The sequence below is a fragment of the Phoenix dactylifera genome, chromosome 14 (genome assembly GCF_051530095.1).
Source record: "Phoenix dactylifera cultivar Ajwa chromosome 14, Ajwa_hap1_PhDact_Kaust_v1.1, whole genome shotgun sequence".
Taxonomy (NCBI): Eukaryota; Viridiplantae; Streptophyta; class Magnoliopsida; order Arecales; family Arecaceae; genus Phoenix; species Phoenix dactylifera.
The window spans coordinates 15,639,429-15,659,753 of record NC_143203.1 but is presented as its reverse complement, the minus strand read 5'-3'; the positions used below and the strand labels follow the sequence as shown (position 1 = coordinate 15,659,753).

At 39.5% G+C, this 20,325-nt stretch overlaps 1 protein-coding gene across 1 annotated transcript; it reads left to right on the top strand.

The window, feature by feature from the left end:
- The first annotated feature begins 844 nt into the window (after positions 1-844).
- Positions 845-9,183, top strand: SDRB (short-chain dehydrogenase-reductase B). The gene is made up of 5 exons (XM_008799995.6): positions 845-1,137; positions 3,092-3,251; positions 4,885-5,054; positions 5,124-5,346; positions 8,836-9,183. The coding sequence occupies exons 1-5, from the start codon at positions 952-954 to the stop codon at positions 8,988-8,990; spliced, it is 894 nt and encodes a 297-aa protein (XP_008798217.3). The 5' UTR covers positions 845-951; the 3' UTR covers positions 8,991-9,183.
- The last annotated feature ends 11,142 nt before the right edge of the window (positions 9,184-20,325 follow it).

Genomic DNA, 20,325 nt, shown 5'->3' with positions numbered 1-20,325 from the left:
AACCCCACCTCGGAAGTCGAAAGGTCCCATGACCCCAACCGTGGCAAGCTCTAGGCCGTCGGCCCCCGCGTCTCCCTCTGTGGCCACCACTCCCTCCTCCGCTTCTCCGACAACCCCTGGATCTCGATGAAATCCTCTGACCCTTAGCCCCCTCCTCCGACCCCGACACCGGCGGCGCCGCTATCATCGTCGAGTCCCTCCTCACCGACCTCCTCGGCATCATCGAAGGCCTAGCATCCCTGGATCTTCTGCTTCTCCTCGAAATCATCGAGTCCCTCCTCACTGACCTCCTCGGCTCGTTTGTTCACCGAATCTTAGGGGACCGAGGTCAAATCTCACGAAAAGCTCAGAATGAGGGGACGAGAATGCCGGCAATTGGCAGAGGGAGGCAATGGCCGGCTCCAGTCTTCGACGGAGGGGCGATGGCCGAAGGGGCGAGGTCGGAGGGAGACCTTCAGCAGCTCGGCAGCCGAGGGAAGAGAGGGAGAGATGGAGGAGGGAAAGAGGGAAAGAACCCGGGTTTAGTTAGGTTTTCATCTGGTGATCTCATCTCCCGCTCCCAGCTGTTGGATCTTGGAATCGTTAGCCTCCATCTGTTTTATTTGGGATAAAATCAGGCCCAATGAGATCCATATATTAAACAGGTTATACGGGTTAAATAGGTTAGACATTTAAAACATGTATCCGATTCAATTAATAAACAGATTAAACGGGTTAATTTGTTTATAACTCGAATTTGTTTAAGTCAAATCCCAACCTATTTATAGTGGGTCGAATATGAATCGAATTGGCGAGCCGGGCCATATTTTGCCACCCATAGCTGGGTGCTAGGTTAGGAAAACACTCAAACGGGACAGTCCGCACCACCAAAACTATTAATTGGATAGGCAAATCAATCACTTCATCCAAGCCAAGAGAGCAAGAGGAGGGAGAGAGCGCGTGCAACCTTCCATGGAGTCTCCTTTCAAGCCGGACTTACTAAAGGGGAAGGTGGCTTTGATAACGGGAGGAGGGTCAGGGATTGGCTTCGAGATCTCCACCCAATTCGGGAGACATGGCGCCCGCGTCGCCATCATGGGCCGCCGGCGCCAAGTCCTCGACGCTGCCGTCGCCGCCCTCCGATCGGAGGGGATTGCGGTGAACCCCTCGACTCAGATTCTCTCTCGAATTCGTGAAAAGAGTCATCTTTTTTATGAATTTTGATGTGTCTGGCGCTGTTGCCGGTTGTTATGACGTCAAATTTGTGATCTTTTCAAGCTTGGTGTCCGTTGACTTTGGAAATTGATTTTTGTTGCGATGAATTGGCTTTTTTGGATGATTTATATGTTTCATGGTGTTGTGAGTTGTGACTGATCTAATTTTGATAAATTTGACCTTTATAAGTGTTGATAATTACCTAAAATTATTTGATGGGAGTGATGCTATAATTGATAACTGTTTTGACCGTCAGAGCAATTATGTTGGATGAAAAGTTAATAATTCTTTTTCTTAGGTTTTTTGCTCATCTAATTGGTAATAGCTGGATGCTATTCATGAATTTGAACATAACAGTGCAGCAACCTTCCAACACTTCGCAGTGGCACATAATTTTTTCAACTATAGTAATAATTCTACATGCATACAATCTCTAAAACTGATCTTTTTTTGTTATATTAGGAATTCATACTACAAATGTTTCATATTTTACTACCTCGATTTATTGGTATATTTTGTTCTTGATTGAATCTCTTTCTGATATTTATTTTTCCCTTGCAAATTTTAATATTCTTAAGTAGGCTGTAGAAAAGTATATTCATGAAAATCAGAGACAATTATAGAAGAGCGAACAAAGAAGCTCTGTTTTATTATCAACAAAATAAAGTGGAAACAACCGGGTCAAAAATGTGAAGGCAACACCAAAAGCACTCATTTAGTAGGATGTGATGTATCAGATATTGTCTTAACTCTTAAGAGACTCCATGGTTTGAACACATACATAGAAATCTTTTTACATTTTTTACTTTCATGATAACTGCAATTAACTCAACAATTCTGCAATCTCTATATTCAAACATCATGTCAAATTGCATGATTGGTGATGTGCAAGGCCTTTCATATGCATGAGGCATTCAGGAAGTGTTAAGGCGGTGGCAGCAGATATGAATTGTAATCATAAGGGCAACATAGGGGACATGATTTTCTATAAGGCCTGCAAAAAGCAAGTGCAGGTCATGCAAGCAGACATACTCTAGAAAATAAATCAGCATGTAAGCTTGCTTTTTATATCGGTTATTGTCAGGGTCTTGACGTTGCAACACCTCTATAGGGTCTCACAGTTGAGTTCTTCACTTTCCGCATTCAAAAATTAGAATGATTGCAAAATTGGAAATTGATTCTCCCTGTTCTTCTTCTTCATCTTCTTCTTTTTGTGAAAAACGGTGATGCAGTGACTAGATCACCACTGCATTAAGAAAATGAGATGGTAAATATGGATAGAAACGAACCTACCAAAAGAAGGAGAGGGCAAAGAAAAGAAGAAGGGAAAGGGGAAAAGAAAGGGAGACTGGGCAGAAGGCCTAGTAAGTCCCAATTAGAATAACCCCGACTCATCAATAAAAACAGGAGTCTTAGAAATGTCAACAGAAAGCCCCACTTCCCAACCTATCCTAATGTCTAACCATATCAAAAAATTAAGAGATGAGATCCGCCACACTCAAGCGCACACTTAGGGATGATTACTTAGCCAACAAACTAGGAAGTTTTTTCTTTCTATTCTTCAATTTTGTTCCCAACTTGGAGCTTGCAAAAAATTACATTGACCGAAGCACATTGAGGTCCAAGTTCTACATGCTATTGTGACTTTATTTGGGCAGAGACTACCCTCATTGAGCCTTATTATATATCCTGTTTCTCTCCTGAAGTATGATATGCAAGATTTGCAATGAGCTCTATGTGATCTAGGTGCTTTAATGAGTTAAAGTTCCACTTGCTATTCTGACTTTATACGCATAACATGGTAGAGTATCATACTACATTGAAATTATTCCAAGTAGTTAGCAGTTTGTTTGAGTTCGTTACTTGTCAAGTAATGTTTGCTCAATATGACTCGCAGGCAATTGGGCTTGAGGGAGATGTTCGTAAGCAGGAGGATGCAGCTAGGGTTATTGAAACAACAGTTAGACATTTTGGAAAGCTTGATATTCTTGTTAACGGGGCAGCAGGCAATTTTCTTGCATCGCCAGAGAATTTATCACCAAATGGGTTCCGAACAGGTAGATGCCATCTCGCCACATTGAGGTGGTCTAACAGATCACAAATATGATTCCAGGGTGTCTTTCTTTAAGCTTTTGTATTGATCAAGTCTGCACCAAGTTGAAAAATCATAATCTTAGTTGTTTGCAACATTTTGGTTCCTTAATCAATCAGAAAACCTAATTGCTTCTTAACAAGTCCCGTCAAGAGGTCTGAAATGCGAGGGCCTAATTCAACTTAGGAAATCCTCAGGCTCAAGCCTGACCTTCAGGAATTTAGCCTCTATGTTACATGAACTTTGGTTATGTGTTGGGTGTTAGTGTGTATTTAGGTGTTGAATCATTCCAATATCTAAGCATTACTTCTTAGGAAGCAGGGTCTGCGGTACCGATAGTACCGATGTACCGGTGAAGACTAATACTGGTATGGTACCGGTTCGGTATCAGTTGGAATCGATACCGAACCGGTCGAGATAGAAAAAAAACACGTCCGACACGCGGGCGCGCGTCCGCATAATGCCACTTTGTGCGGTGTTAAAAGCCCACGCGGGGCAGCCCGCGGGGGCTTGTTGCCCCGCCCGGCGAGCCCGCGCCGGGAACCACGTGCGGGCGCAGTTTCTTGCGCGTGGAAAGCGAGCGGGCGCTAGCGGGCTCACGGTTCCCCACTCGTGCCCGATTCCCCACTCGCCCCCGCGCGCTGGGTTTTTCTTTTTTCCTTTATTTTTTTCGCCTCTTCTTCTTCTTCCCGATCCCTCCTTCTTCCCCTCTCTCCTCCTCTCTTCTCCTCTCTTTCCTGGTTTTCGCCCGTTCTCCCACAAGCAAGGAAGGAAGAGAGGTCCCGCCCGCGAGCAAGGAAGAGAGGTCCTCCTTCTCCCGGTACTTGCCTTCTCTTCTTCTTCTATTCTCTTTCTTTTCTTCTTTCTCTTCTTCTTCTCTTATTTTTTCCTCTTCTTCCCTGCTTCTATCGGTGCCAGTCGCACCGGTTTCAGTTCGGTACCGATTTTTATAACCAAACCGTACCAGTAGCTGTTGTCACCGGTTCGGTACAGCCTGAACCGACCGGTTCCGATCGGTTCGGCAGACCATGTTAGGAAGTCATGTCCAAGTGCCACAGCAATGTCCATGTTCAAGTGTCGGGTGTGCTAACTTTAGGTTAAATCAAAGGGTCCAAGTAACATATCTAGCCTAGAATGCCAAGCTTGAGCTTGGTCGAACACAGGTATTTTTGGGCCGGGGTGGGCTTGCTTTTGGGATTAAGTCAATTTTCATGGGATGTTCAAACCTGCTTTTGGCCCTGATTTATTTAGGCTTCATTAGCTTTTGGCCCCGATTGGACTTTAAGGCCTAAATCTTGAGCTTGGACCTGGCTTTTTTGGTGAGGCTGCTCTGGCTAGCCCAACACATTGTTATCCCTAATGTCGACAATGTAGTGTTCTGTAATGGATCAAGGAACAGGATTTATAAAGCTGATCCCAACTGGGTTGGATAAAAGGCAGTGATTATGATTGTACCGGTTATCTTGCAGTCATAAGAAATTCTTGTTGGCTCTGTCTTTGATTAACTTATATTGTTGATATATTTGAACTTGAAAACTTTGGAAATTCTATCTTTAGAATAGTGCTAATTGAATGGTCATTTTTGCTCCAATTTACAGTGTTGGACATTGATTCTGTTGGCACTTATACAATGTGTCATGAAGCTCTAAAGTATTTGAAAAAAGGAGGGCCTGGAAAAGGTCCTTCTACTGGTGGCCTTATTCTGAACATAAGTGCAACTCTGCACTATACGGCATCTTGGTACCAAATTCACGTGTCTGCAGCCAAGGTATGTTACCATAATTTGTGTAAATGAGTTAGTAGCATCGACATATATTGTGATATTCTGCTTTGACAGGCAGCGGTTGATAGTATTACGAGGTCCTTGGCCCTAGAATGGGGTACTGATTATGATATAAGGGTCAATGGGATTGCTCCAGGACCAATAGAAGGCACTCCTGGACTAAGAAAGCTTTCGCCAGAAGAGATGAAGCCCAAAACACGGGAATACATGCCTCTATTTAAATTTGGGGAGAAATGGGACATAGCGATGGCTGCTCTGTACCTGGCTTCTGATGCAGGTTGTAACCTAGTCTGACTTTATGCGCCATCTGCTGTTCCTTTTACTCAATTTAATTTTCTATATCTGGTTACAACTGAACATCTTAGGTTTTCATGATCTCACTGTCATCCAATTTTCAGTTAATGTCTGAGGTGAAAATTTACCCCATTTTATGGATAAATGTATAACTGCCATAATGTTTAAATTGCCATGTTTTGAAAAAAATTTATGCGCCATCTGCTGTTCCTTTTACTCAATTTAATTTTCTATATCTGGTTACAACTGAACATCTTAGGTTTTCATGATCTCAATGTCATCCCATTTTCAGTTAATGTCTAAGGTGAAAATTTACCCCATTTTATGGATAAATGTATAACTGCCATACTGTTTAAATTGCCTTGCTTTGAAAAAAATTATACTCTCAAAGTTTATTAATAGTTTACTTTGCATGGTTGGCAAACTAAAGCTTTATTTACTATCCAACAATAAGGCTAGAAAAGGTTGGACTGCATGCTCAAAGTCATTGGACAACTTTTGCAACAAGGTCTGAAATCTTGTGTATCAACCTTGTATCATTCATGTGGTGATGCAGTACTGCACTCAGTAGTGAACTGGAAAATACTGTCTTGATATGTGGCATGACATGGATTCGAGATGGTATTGTGCACTTAAAATTTCAAACATTGTTGTGCAATAATGAGAATTAAAGTTGGTGGAAGCTTTCTTATCTAAGAAAGAATGTGTCTTTGCATTTGTTTTGTTTGACATGTGATTGAATGGTAGGTAAGAGATCTTACAAGCACTTCAACTTTTTGGTGGCTCAAAATACTAATACAACTACTCAAAGTTATGATGCAGTAACTTAGGGGCAAATGGCAAAAATAGCCCATATTATCAGGCAATTATGGCTTAGGTCCAAGGGTGTAAGTACTGAATGCCAAAGATGTGTTGGCTTTGCACTGGAACAGTACATACCATTGCGTGTCTGCTGAACCATGCCAGTTGGCATGCTTGGCACAATGCATGAATGATGCCTAGTACTAGCACAAATTAGGAACTTTCTCTGATCTTATGTGCCAATAAAGAATTATTATGGCATCTATTTGTCATTGTCATGCTGTGCCGACTAGCACTTAGGTCCATGCTTGTGTCTCTATCACATGGTGAAGATACAAGTGCTGGTCAATCTCTTGCCATGCTGTGATACACATCCATAGCTTCTTTAAATATGCTTTTTTCTTTGTGGATATTGTCCAGTATCATTATGTATCAGAGTATTATGCTATTTTACATGCCAATGTGGGTTATCATGTGATCCAAAAACACAACATCTATCATTTGGGTGTTCTTGGTATCTTGTATATCTTTTTTCTTCCGGAACTCCTCAATTTCTTATCAATCTCTTTTATCTGTTATTGTTTGTTAAACATAATACAGTACTTATATGTAGGTTCGTGTGCTAGATTACTTTTAATAGTGTAATGTGCATGTCAAAGGTATGATGCAGGCTAACAGATAGATCAGAAAACATTTTTGAGTGTTCTAGTCATGTCTATACTCTGTTAGGAAACAATGGTCAACAGCCTAGTTAAGGGGAAAAAAGAGAGCTTCTGTTATATCTGGTGTAGTTAAAAGCAGCAAAGGGCCAGTTCTTTCAGAGACTTTCGCTTGACTTTTGTGGTAAAGGAAAGAAGCTCAGTGAAGAGTGGCTTGCTAAGCCTTTCACGAGCCTCAATTTGTGTTATTTTACTCTCTCTATTAGATCATTCTACCTTATTTTCATCTTGTATTTTATTTTTAGGAGTCTATCTTGGGGGGTTTTGAATGCCCAAGAAAGTCTGTTTTGAGAACCTAGATCTGATTAGTCAATAGTCCTTTATGAAGAGGGAGAAGTCTTGGTTGCATGGTTGCACATGGCCGATCTACTGCCTAGCCCACGTATAATTGACACATATAAGTTTTATATGGATTTTAGACCATTCAAAAGATGCTGACTTGCCACCATTAGTTAACTAATGAGTTATTGAAAAAGGGGAAGGGGGGTGAGGGATTTGGGCAGGGGTTGAGGGGGATTCAGCATTTCAACACCTTTCTACTTTGTGGTGACTCAGTGTCACTGCTGTCCTAATGCTTTCTGCAAAGACATCAGTAAGGCCATTAGTCCCTACCCAACCCCTCCTTTTGCTGCTTCTGAAGTCTATGAAATCTATAAGAGCTCCAGGCCAACAACTTATGCCTATGAGCGTTCTGTTATGTGTGACTGTGCACAGGGTCAATTCTGGCAGCTGTTCACCAAAAGCTTGTTCTTTAAAGAGCCTTGAAAGGACTCAAGCAACTAATGAGTCACCAAGCAGCCCTCTTAGCAAGGATTTTAGCCAGCTTGATTAATCTCTAATTAGTTTCCTTTTGGAGAGTCGCAGTAGGGTTTTGATTTGCAGCCGATTAGATGAACAAAAGGGTGTGAAGGGTGTGATGTGCAGAAGAAATGGAGATTAGTTTTTGTGGAAGAATTACTATGTTGACATAGGACCACTGGCCTCTCTCTTATCTTTTCTCAGTCCTGTCATTCCCCTAACTTTTCTACTCTCTTTACCTTCCTTTTCTCTTCTATGATCTGTTGATTTCTGTCTTATATAGCTGAAGTTTGAAAAATATCAATTCTGAAATAAATTTTGAATTGTTTTTGCTGTAGTTAGACTTTGAAAATCCTTATTTGCTGAAGACATTAAATCAGCCAGTAAAATTTACTGCATGATAAATTAATTAGCACCCTTTATTCATAACCAGTGTTGCATCAATATAACTGTGCCCATTGTGTAGATGCAGAAGTAAGAAATCCTAGGATATTTGAAATGCTATTGTTAACACAATGCAATATTAATGTACCATGCTGGCTCCTGCAATCTGGATGCTGGCCTTCGTTCTCTCTCTAGAAGGAACCAGATGATGTTCAACGAGTAGGCAACGGTTTTAACTTTACAAGGGGTGCTGGAATAGTTGTTTCCTTGGGCTCCTCATTCCATGATGCTTTGAGAGTCGGATTGTTTTGGGACCAAATCAGTTGTATGCTTTACTTGTTACATGAGGAATTTGCACCCGATGTTTTTCATGGGTCTTTAGTGAAGCAACGGTTTGAGCGGCTTGGGCGGTGTATTGAATATTGATGGAACGCTATTGATGGGGGATATTGATTCCTTTCTGACTCCAATGGTTGTTACCAAAAGATTGGTTAGTGATGAGCAATGAATTGTTCTCTTATAAAAGTCATATGATGATGTAGCTGCATTGGTGGTTGTCATTATTTGCTACACCGTAGGACCTCCCAATAGTTATATGAAAGCCACCTTAATGTTTTAGCAGCCTAACCAGTCTCCATCAATTTACTAGCTCTTTATATGTTCATCTTCATATTGGGATAGGTTTTTATTTTTTGGCACCCTTCTTTTTTCTTGTTATATCTTATATTCTTGGTCTCATAATCTTCTTCTTTCTTTATTTTCTTTTGAAGGTAAATATGTTAATGGAACTACCATGGTTGTTGATGGAGGCCTTTGGCTAAGCCGCCCTCGGCACATCTCAAAGGAGGAAGTTAAAGAGCTGTCAAGGGTCGTAGAGAAGAAGTCAAGGACATCACGCGTCGGCATTCCAACCAGCAAACTTTGATGCTATCTCATTCATATCTATGACATTTAATTTTATAGTTGTTCTCAGGAATTGTTTCACATAAGATGGATGTTAGGGATTGCTTCCCATATCACCATTCAAGAGGAGGATCTTTTACTTTAAGCATTTCTCAAATATTTCGTGTGAAAGGATGCCAACTCTATGTTAAATGAATTTTCTCAATTTTATTTTATTTTTTTTATAATTTAGTTCAATCTGCTGTATAGGATATTGGATGCTATTTTTCTTCATCATAGTTTTAGGCCCTGTTTGGTAAATTTTTCAAAAAGCTGTTTCAGCTTTTGCGGGAAGCTGAAAACAGCTTTTGGGATGAAGCTCCAACTTGGAGCTTTTGGAAGGAAGCTGTTTCAGCTTTTTCGGAAAGCTGTATTTTTGATAAAAATGCCCATATTAAAATATAATAATTACATAGTTTGTCCCTTTATAAACCTAAAAATCTGCTGGAGCCAAGAACCCTAGCCATCAGACTTCCTTCCATAAGAAAAGGTATTTTTCTTTTCAATTTTTGTATGCATCTCTTGAACCACATTTTAGAAAAGGTATTTGTTGTGATTTTGACATGCATTTCACTTTTGTTTGTGCTGGATGGAAAGGTACTGCTCATTTATACTAATAATTATAATATTTTATACCTTTATTATTGTATTATAATATAAATATTATATTATATTACATTACATTATAATACATTAATATGTTATTTTAAATAATTTAATATTATATTATATTATGAGAAATTAATTTATACTAATAATTATAATATTTTATACTTTTATTATTATATTATATTATCAATATAATATATATTACATTATATCATAATATATTAATATGTTATGTTAAATAATTTAATATTATGTTATATCACCAAATATTAATTTACTCTAATGATTACATTACTATTATGCTATATTAACATAATATTATTTTATATTACAATAATATTATACTATATCGTATATTTATGTATTAATTTATGTTATGTTTTATTATGTTCTGTTGTATAATACTATGCAATGTGCTTTATGGTAATTTTGTCATACAAGAGTACTTTCTCAGTTTGTTTACCAAACACAAAACAAAGTACCACAACACTTTACGAATGTAGTTACCAAACAACAAACAGCTTTTTATAACAGCTCTACTTCCAACAGCTCTACTGCCAACAGCTCCCCCAAATAGGGTCTTAATTTGTGAACTCCATCCTTGGCTATTAGATAGAGGGTGCTCTGCTATATTTTGCCTTCTTAGACATCCATAAATCCAGGCACAAACAATAAATCTCAATCTAGTAGAGAATAGAGGTGTTGTAACGGCGGAGGAACCAAAAAAAAAAGAAAGAAAGAAAGAAAGAAAGCCTCCGTTCCTGGTTGATGCAATGGTGACAACAGTGGGAGTCACACTGAATGCTGGGTGAGTGGATTCACACTGATGCAATTATGATTTGATTCTTATCAAAATGAGTATGAAGTTAGAGCCGAAAACCTACATCAATTTTCATCAATGATTTTCTAGAGTTCAAATATGGTAATGAATTGACAACAAGTTCCAATTTTCTTGAACCTACACAAAAAAGCAATTGCAATTTGTAGAACCTAAGTTTAAATGTCAAGAAGATAATCCTTTCAAGCTATAATAGCTTATTTATTTAAGGTAAGAGGGCTATTTGACCAACTGCATGCAAGGGAGTTGAAGTGAACACAGAGTTTAAGGGTCAGCAATCTTAATTTTACAGTGTGATCCTGGAGTAAAAGTTGTAACCATCTAGCTAGCATCCATCAAAGTCCAACCATAAAGATGCTGGAAACACCAACAAACTCAGCACACAGACTCATCCTTGCTGCAGCTCCTCCCTGTATACTACCTTGTCATCATCCCTCCTTCACCCAATTCTGTTGGCAATCCCATTCCATCTACTTCTGAAAGTCTCAAGGTTTTTAACCTCATCTTGCTGCATACCTACATTATTCATTGGCAAGGAGTATTTGATGGATTGAAGGAAGAAGTAGAATAATTTTCTATAATTCTAATTGTAGTATAAATTACCTGAATATGGTAGTATGTACACGATATATATATATATATATATATATATATATATATATATATATATATATATATATATATATATATATATATATATATATATATATATATATATATATATATATATATATATATATATATATATATAAGCCAAACTATAATAGAGTTTGAGTACGATAACAACTAATTAATATTACAGGTTGGTTGCATTAACAAATACAAATGCTAGTCCCAAGTAGTAAATGGATCCATGCCATTCAGTGAAGGGACATAGAAAGGGGTTGGCACTCTTTTTGTGAAAACCCAAGAGAAAAAAAAAAAAAAAAAAAAAAGGGAAAGGGTTGACGGGCCGGCCCGAAAAGACCGGGCCCATCCCCCTTGTTACGATTGTAACCTAGGCACGATCGTGGAAGGGAGGAGTTATAGGAGAGGAGGGGGGGGGGGGGGGGGGGGGGGAGGGGGGACCGATCACCGAAGGAGAATCGGTTCCGAGAACCGGCCGGCCGTGGAGGAAGCTTTAAAGTTCTTACTCCCTTCAACGAAAATCTCCACAAATCGGGTGAAGAAGACCTCTCCCTCACGGATTTCCTCCCTCCGATTTTTCGCCGGAAAGATCGCCAGAACACCCCGTCGGACCAAGGTAAGCGTATCTCCTTCCCTTGCGTTTCGTTTGCTTGGTTTTTGGGTCGTAATGCTTGGAATTTGGCCGTTGAAATCATCGGAGAAGGATCCGAAACAGGGTACCCCTGTTTCGGCCCCTCTTCTCTGGATCCTGCCGCCACCGGCCGCCGGGTTGGCCAGGATCCATGCCATTCGGGGGGGGGGGGATCCTTCCTGTTCTTGGGGAAGAAGAAGAAGAAACCTCTTCTTTCCTCCCTCGGGTTCTGCCGGTTCTTGGAGAAGAAGAGGAAAATACCTCTTCTTCCCTCCCTCTCTTGGCCGGCCACCATCGCCGGCGACTGCAACGGTGGCGGCCGGCGATGGTTCGGCCAGCAGTGTTATCGGGTTGGGGAAGGAGAGGGCACAGCCACCATGGCTGTTGCTCTTAGATCAAAAAGATTTGAGGGAGGAAGATGTATTCTCAACCATGAAGAGAGAGGAATCATCCCTTTCTCCTGGTCTCTTCACCGGGACCGGCCATCGTCGCCGGCGTGGCTGCGGCCACGGCTAGCGACGACATAGGCCGGTGGTACAAGGTGGAAGTTGGGCCACCCCGACTGCCCTAGATCTGGAGGGATAGAGATGTTTGGGGATCTGGTGATGGACCCCATAGTGGATGTGAATTATGGTTTAGAATATTTAAATATTAAATAATTTAGTTTGTGATTTATAATTGATGTTGTAGGGGAAGAGTCAGCGATACTAGGAGATTTTGATCAGGGAACTCAACACCCCAGCGTGTAGGTTGTGATTCGGATCCGTGCTTGAGTCAGTCTACAATTTCAGTAAGAATCCCTACATCTGAGCACCTCTATGCATATATTTGATTTATCGTTGTATTTATTTTATGATTATTGTTGTTATTTGTTTTATGAGCTGATATGATACCTATGAGGCGTGCATTTTGTTTATTATGAAAATATTGAAATAATTAAATGGGGAAGAAATAGAATATTTTTGAAAATTTATGAAAATATGTGATATGATTGAAATGTGATTAAACATGTAAAGCTAGACATGTAAAATGGTTTGGACTAATCTTATCATGAGATAGCATCTACGAGCTTATGCGTAGGATAGCTGCCACGAGCTGATGCGTGGGATAGCCTCTACGAGCTTATGCGTAAAATAGCCTCCACGGGCTTACGCGTGGGATAGCTGCCACGAGCTTATGCGTGGAATTTGTGCAGTCTTGGACTGGGTTATGATCTTGGTTAGTCCAAAGTCAGAAGTGATAAATAGTCTTAAAACTTGGGAATCAGAGTAATACGTGAATGGATCACATAATGTGAAAAATGATTTATGTATATGAAATGGTTATATATACTTGTTGTTTGTTGAGCCTTTGAAATGATGAAATGACATTTATTTGATGCTTTGAGTATTTTATTATTATTACTGTGTGTGACTATTAGGATTCTTATTGGGCTGGAAAAGCTCATACTACTCTTACTTCCTTTTTCAGAGGCACTGGATTTGTAGAGTCCATCAGGTGGGACGAGAAATGATATCAGCATGGAGTCTGACTGCTAGATAGATAGAAGTTAAATTATCTTTTGCTTACGGACATTTGAAATTATGTAATTAATCAGTATATTTTGGTTGGATTTGATTTAATTACATTAATCATTAATTTTGGCATGTATGTGAATATTGTACCTTCTAGGCCTTACATGATCTCTAGGGTTATGCTTTAGGAATTATGTGGCCATGTCACGTGGTCGACCCGAGTGATGGGTTTGGGGCGTGACACTTTTGGTTTCAAGTGACTCATGAACAAAGGTGCCAACATTTGCTAAGGATCTTGCCTAAGTCTTTGCGAAGTGAATGCATTGCTGGTAACAAATCATCTTGAAGAAAATTATCTTGCGACAAAGGAGATCAAAAATTGATGTGATGCCTCTTTGCCATCGCAACCTTCTTTTTTTTTTTCTTTTTTTTTTTTTTGAGCACATCAACTACTTACACTACTCTAACATGAGCATAGCCAGTAAAGTCAAGAAAAAAAAAAACAACTCAATGACCAAGAAACATCAGTATGCTGATCCAAAAAAAGCAATGCACCATGCATTCATCTTTAATGGATGCACTACAAAAGAATTGATATCTCCCGGCGCTATATTTCGTCTATACCGACGCTTTTAAGCGTCGGAGAATTTCCCACCCACGCTCCCCGAAGCGTGGGTCCGACGTCGGGCAGGTGGGCGTGGGTCCGGTTTAGGCCGACGCGTCAAAAAAGCGTCGTCGCTCTATGCCGACGCTTTTAAGCGTCGTTCCGTTTGGAGATACCCGACGCATAAAAGCGTCGGCGTACTTCGACCGACGCTTCACACGGATGTTTCTATTGGACTATGCCGACACTTAAAAGCGCCGGCTCATGCTCCCTGACCAACGCTATAAAGCGTCGTTAAAGGCGTTCAACATTGCTTGGTATTTCCGATGCTATATAGCGTCGGCAATAGCATTTTTGTTAAAAAAATTTTTTATAAAAGCAATTTTTAATACTTTGTATACATTAATAAAATAACAAAACACATACACTAAATCACATAGATAATAAAATACACATCACAAACAAGAACTTTTCATTCAAAATATTCATATTGTTATATTTGATTACATTGTACTTCAAAAATATTCTAAAAACATCCATCTCAAATTCCTAAGTACACAATCTACGATGTATCAAGAGTCGACGGCATCATCATCTCTACGAATAGATGAAGTATCAGCAACCTACAAGAAAAAAAAATACTTTAGAAACTAAAAATACGAAAGTCATCACGCTCATACAAGAATACATTATAATTATATAAAATATTCAAATATATTTAGTTATGTACCGGAGGAGCAAATCTCTGCAAAAAAGATGAAATATGGTCAAGCTGATCCTGCAAAGATTGTATCTTCAACTCTTGGCTCTGCTTCAACTCCGCCATATCAGTCATATGACTCTGCCTCATCTCCTCTATCCTTGTCTCATATGACTGCTTTATCTGTGCCATCTCTGTCTTCAAACTACAAACCTCTGCAGTGCTAGTACCTTGTCTGGCATCTTGGGTATATCGCCTCACTGCAGACAGCTGAGTGGGGGTAACTCCGACACCGTAACCCCTCACGCGACCATAACGTTCTGGGCCCATCAATTCGGCATAGACCTGAGCCTCGACGCGACTGGCCGCGTCGGATGATGATGACTCCCCGACACGCTCTGAAATAAGATTTGTAGCTCTTTCCTATATCTCTCTCAAAAAAATAAACAGTCACATTAATAATTTAAAAGAAGTAAAATTAATAAAAAAATTATGATCAAATAAAAAATGAATACATACAACTATATCTCTCGACTTGTCCCGGACAAAGCTGCCATCTCGGTGAGTGTGGGTCATCTTATAAAACTCTACCTCACCAGGCTCTCTTCCATGCTCTACTATCTACACATATGGAAAGTATATTGGTAAACTATATATCATGATACGTGCTATATGTTAGTAGAGTTTCAAATAGTTTCAAAAGAACTTACGAATTTATTTCTACGTCTCGCATAACTCTTCGAGCATGAAGTATGAGGAACTGCTTGAGATGCTCGTGCAGCTCTACCAATATTAGAATATGTCTGCCAAAATAAAAGCACACAGTATAATATGATTCAATGTATATATTTGCAATCTATATTAGTAATAAAGATAATAGAAGATATTGAAACAATATACATGACCTGTTCTCTTTCAGAAAACCAGTAGTGAACAAGCTCCCTCTACTGCTGAGGGTATACATCAGGAGGAGTCACACGAGCAACCTCCTCCTCTGTCATACCCTCGCGCTTGAAGTCCGTCTTCAATTTTGCTTTATATTCTTTCCATTTGCGGTTGAGGGACTTTAGCACCCAATCATGGCTCTCTGGAGGGAGTACAAACTTACCCTACAACAAGATGCAGAATGTTATAATAATATTAAACCTCTAAAATAAAATTATGGTACAAAGCAAATTAACATACAGAAGGTGTCGAATTAAAAAGAATAAATTCAATTCATTACCTCTATAAGTTTAAGAAGCTCAACCTTATACGAAGGAAGCATGTCATTCCACTTCGTATAGTTGAGCAGACACAGCTGACCCTTGCGTGCAACCGATCCTAAAAAGCTTGATAGAAGACTTCCAGCTCTATTGATGGGCTGCCCCAATTCGTTGCATCGGATGATGATCTTCTCACCCAGAGGAAGCTTCCACACATCCTTTGCTTGAGTGGGTCCCCGTCTCGTCCTCACCGTCCCTTGTCCATCTATTAAAATTAAATAAAATATGTCTTAAAAAGTTGAAGACAAATATGAACATAAAATATGAACTTTAAATCGAATTACCCTGGATCCGGAGCTCATCCTCCGGGCAATCAGCAGGAGGCTCGTGCTGAGATCCTGACTCGTGCTGCTGGTGCTCACATGGCTGCTGGGACTGTAGGGACTGATCAGAAGTAGATCCCACCTGAGAATGCTGGAACTCCACATCTCTATATCGTCTCCCCCGGGGCATATTGTTACCTGGTATGCATAAAAAAGAATCAATATTTGGTTAAATGATAAATTTATACTAAATAAAGTTCCCCACCATCTTTTGCTCTTATTTTAGTTTAGTGAGTTCCCCAACATCTTTTGCTCTTATTTTAGTTTAGTGAGTTCCCCACCATACTGCATGCTGCAATGCAATCGATAATTATGTATCTCACTTGCAAAAGCAAAGTTTCATAACCAATTTACAAGCATTGGATTGTGCTTCATTGCTTGGTCTGAAGTTGCAAAAAATGAATGTTACCAATTTGTGTTAGCATCTAGAAAAAGGATGTTAAGAAGGCTTGGAAAAAAGTGGGGAATTTGATTTATGATAGCCACTTCCCCCTTTTCCCCTAGTAAGAAGAGAGAAAGCCACTTACAAGGAGAAAGCTCATTCAAGATCCTCCTAATAATTGGGTCTAAATAGCCAGCGAGAAAGGACTGTGAATAGAAGCAATGCTTTTAGCACAATCAAATTACTGAGCCCTTAGGTATATTCTAAATGCCAAACCCCACAGATTCAACAATTTTTCTGTTCCCAAAAGAAATTGATGATAACAAAGTAAAGTTTTTTATTCCAAAGTCCTCAATGCTTATGGCAATTTAATTATTAAGCTCTCTCCCTTATTTGAGAGTGTACAATAAAAGATACAAGTGCATGTGAAAAATCTCACCAATACCAGAAATTAAATGAGACATGGCCAGCCCCAAAATCAGCAAGCTAATGAATAAAGCTACAAAAAGATAAGGGGTGAGAAATCTATTTTGCCTAAACAGTTCTCATCAAAACGTTCATGACTGAAAGTTCCTATCAGATAACTGCCCAAAGTTTGTAGGCATGTGTGTAATGATGTGAAGTCCTGAGACCAAAACAGTCATATCCACTGTAGTATGTGGCAACTTTCTATAACCCATCAGAATTTGAATGTCGAGAAGGAAAATTGTTCTATGACAAAAGATTCCAACAAGTGTTTTCCCACCCATGAAAGCAAAGTTGGTGGGCAAACACTAGTGTATGCCCTGAAGGTTCTTAGAGTAATAATAACTACCTCCAAATTCCTACAAGTCAGAAAGGAATCAATGCCATCAAGATAATAGCTTAGATGCTGCTCAAGATAGCATCAAGATAATAGCTTAGATGCTGCTCAAAGAATCTGTTCTATTATAGTTAGGAGGAAAGAATTACTTGCAAGGTCCGGAAGCGAAGTGAGAGATTTGATATCCTCATTTATCCTGTTCATTGAAGAAGTTTGAAGAAGATGTGTTGAATCTACTGTAGCTGGCACATCCCTTGAATCTACTGGCACGGCACTGAAACTATTCTAATACAGTAAAATATTGAGAAGACAGAGAACTGGGAGAAGAGTTTGAATGTGATCTTTTCTCATTAGTCCAAAAACTTACAATGTGTGATTGTAGACATGCGGAATTCTTATGAACATTACATGCGGAATTCTTATGAACATTGTTTTAAAAACAGCCACTACAGCAGCTATAGTGGCCATTATATAGATATTATGTGATTGTAGACATTACATGTGGTTGATATTTTCATTGCTTTGGCCTTGATCTTTTTTCCTTATTTGTTGCATGAAGTTGATATAAAATAATGATTTTTGATACTTCATAAAAATATATTGATATGTTTCAACAACCCATTTTGAGTACATGGTGCCCACTATAGCACCTGCCATATGCTCTTCGCCATGAAACCCCCCGGCTACTATGTTCCTGCAATCCACTTTTTAGTACATTGCTCATGAAGGATTTTAAAGAGTCCTTTGTTTCCATTTGAGTTCACTCCTTGCCTCTATCTACTCCTGAATGGAGATAAGCATTGCCACCTTTCCCTTTGAAAATATGAGTGTGATTGGAACACTTGTGTTTAGTTCATTAGTTGTTAAGGGTTTCCCTTTCTTGTGCACTTTCAACTTCTTGTAAATTATAAATGTAGATACTATGATTACATAATCCTAATACACAATGCATTGTCATATTTATCTACTTCAAACATTGTCGACCAATCAAATACAACAAAAAACTCCATCAGAGAAATAACAAAATTCAAATTGCAGCCACTCATCATCATCACCTATGTCATTTCCAAAAGCAAAGTTTCATAACCAATTTACAAGCATTGGATTGTGCTTCATTGCTTGGTCTGAAGTTGCAAAAAATGAATGTTACCACTTCCCCCTTTTGTGTTAGCAAAGTTTCATAACCAATTTACAAGCATTGGATTGTGCTTCATTGCTTGGTCTGAAGTTGCAAAAAATGAATCTCACTTAATTGACATACTAACACAAATTTATGTTGTTTTTATGTGGCTGTGGTCGTTTGGTCAAATGGTGAACCAGTTGGATCTCAAGGTAGTATTATCTAAACCCTAATTATGCTTTTCTCTTTTCCCTCCAATATGAATCATGATCTAGTGATTTGCACAAATGACTGTGAATCTGAATTGGGACTGGGCTTCTTGATCAAGATTTCTATGGTTCATAATACTCATGTTTCCTTCCTTTGATTAAAGGTTCTTGGGGAAGCTGGGGGGTTGGATTTGTTAACTGATCCTAGGCCTATTAATCTCCAAGGAGGAAAAAAGTCCCACATGATTCAGGCCGGAGAGTGTTGGGTTGATAAAAACGGTACTCAAATGGGCTTACAAGCCTATAAATCCAGTAGAAAATTCAGTCCAAATCTTGATAGATTATCTAAATAGGCTCTTAGGAGAACTGATTTGATACTTAATTTTTTAACTTAGCCAAATAGCAACAAAATAATAAAAAATAATAATTGTTCAATGTGCATCAACGATCATACTTATCAGAGTTGCCGCTCGATCGAGGTTTGAGGTCTGCCCGGACGGCGCCGGAGAGAAGGGAGGAGGAGGAGATCCTCGGGCGGAGGCAAAGCTAGAGTATCAGTAAAAAAAGAAAAAAACACCCACGAACACACGAACAAGAAGAGGCGGAGAAGGAGGAGAACAAGCGAGACGAGAAGGAGGGAGAAAAGGGAGGAGGAGAAAAATACCTCAGGTGGAGGTCGGGGTTGGTCGGTCGGCGCCGGAGAGGAGGAAGGAGGAGAGGAGGTTGGAGTCGAACGCTCGGCACCGGAGAGGAGGAAGACGGGTGGCAAAGGCAGCGCCAGAGAGGAGGAAGATGGAAGCTAGGGCAGTGCCGGAGAGGAGGAAGACGGAAGCCGGAGAGGAGAAATAGGGCAGAATGAGGGAGGGATCGATCGGGGTCGGGCACTGGGTTTTAAGGGTTTTTAGCCTTAGACGACGCTTAGAAGCGTCGTCTTTGATCGACGCTTATACGCGTCGTGTTTACTCGACGCTTATAAGCGTCGTCTTAGGCCGGGGACAATAATGACGCTTAAAAGCGTCGTCCTAGGTCCAGCTCCCACGCTTCCCAGCAACGCTTTCGCTAGACGACTATGACGACGCTTTTAAGTATCGTTTATTCTTCAAAATGCCGACGCTCTTAAAAAGCGTCGGCAAAATTTGGCACGGCAGAAACTTTTGCCGACGCTTTTTCCTAGCATCGGCAAAAAAGGGTCGGCCTTTTCTAATTTTACTGTAGTGATGGGACGTTCTGCTATCTCCATCATTATCATTATTTCTCAATTTGTAAATGCATATTGACACATCCAATGAAGGCTATAAAGCTCTCGAGAATCTAAACTCACATTACATTCACTTTCCACTCCTTTCACATCTTATAATACCAAAATATATTTATTTCTTTTGAGTTGTTAGATATTTTATTTTCATATGCTCTTAGATGTATTTATTCTAGTTTGGTTTAATGATTCTGGTCGCCTAAAAAAAAAATCCAAAATGTAGTTAAATGTAAATTATTATATAGTTTGACCTCAAGTAAAAAAAAAAGAAGAAAAAGAAAACCTAACCACATAAAAATTAGCACAATATGTAGCCGTGCTCTTAGAAATCAATATAAAGGATGAGGACTTCTGGCAAGAGTATCTTTAACATGCTGGTGCTGAATTGTGCGCTTTAATTTGAGATTTAAATAACTCATAGCTAATTTATCTAATTTTT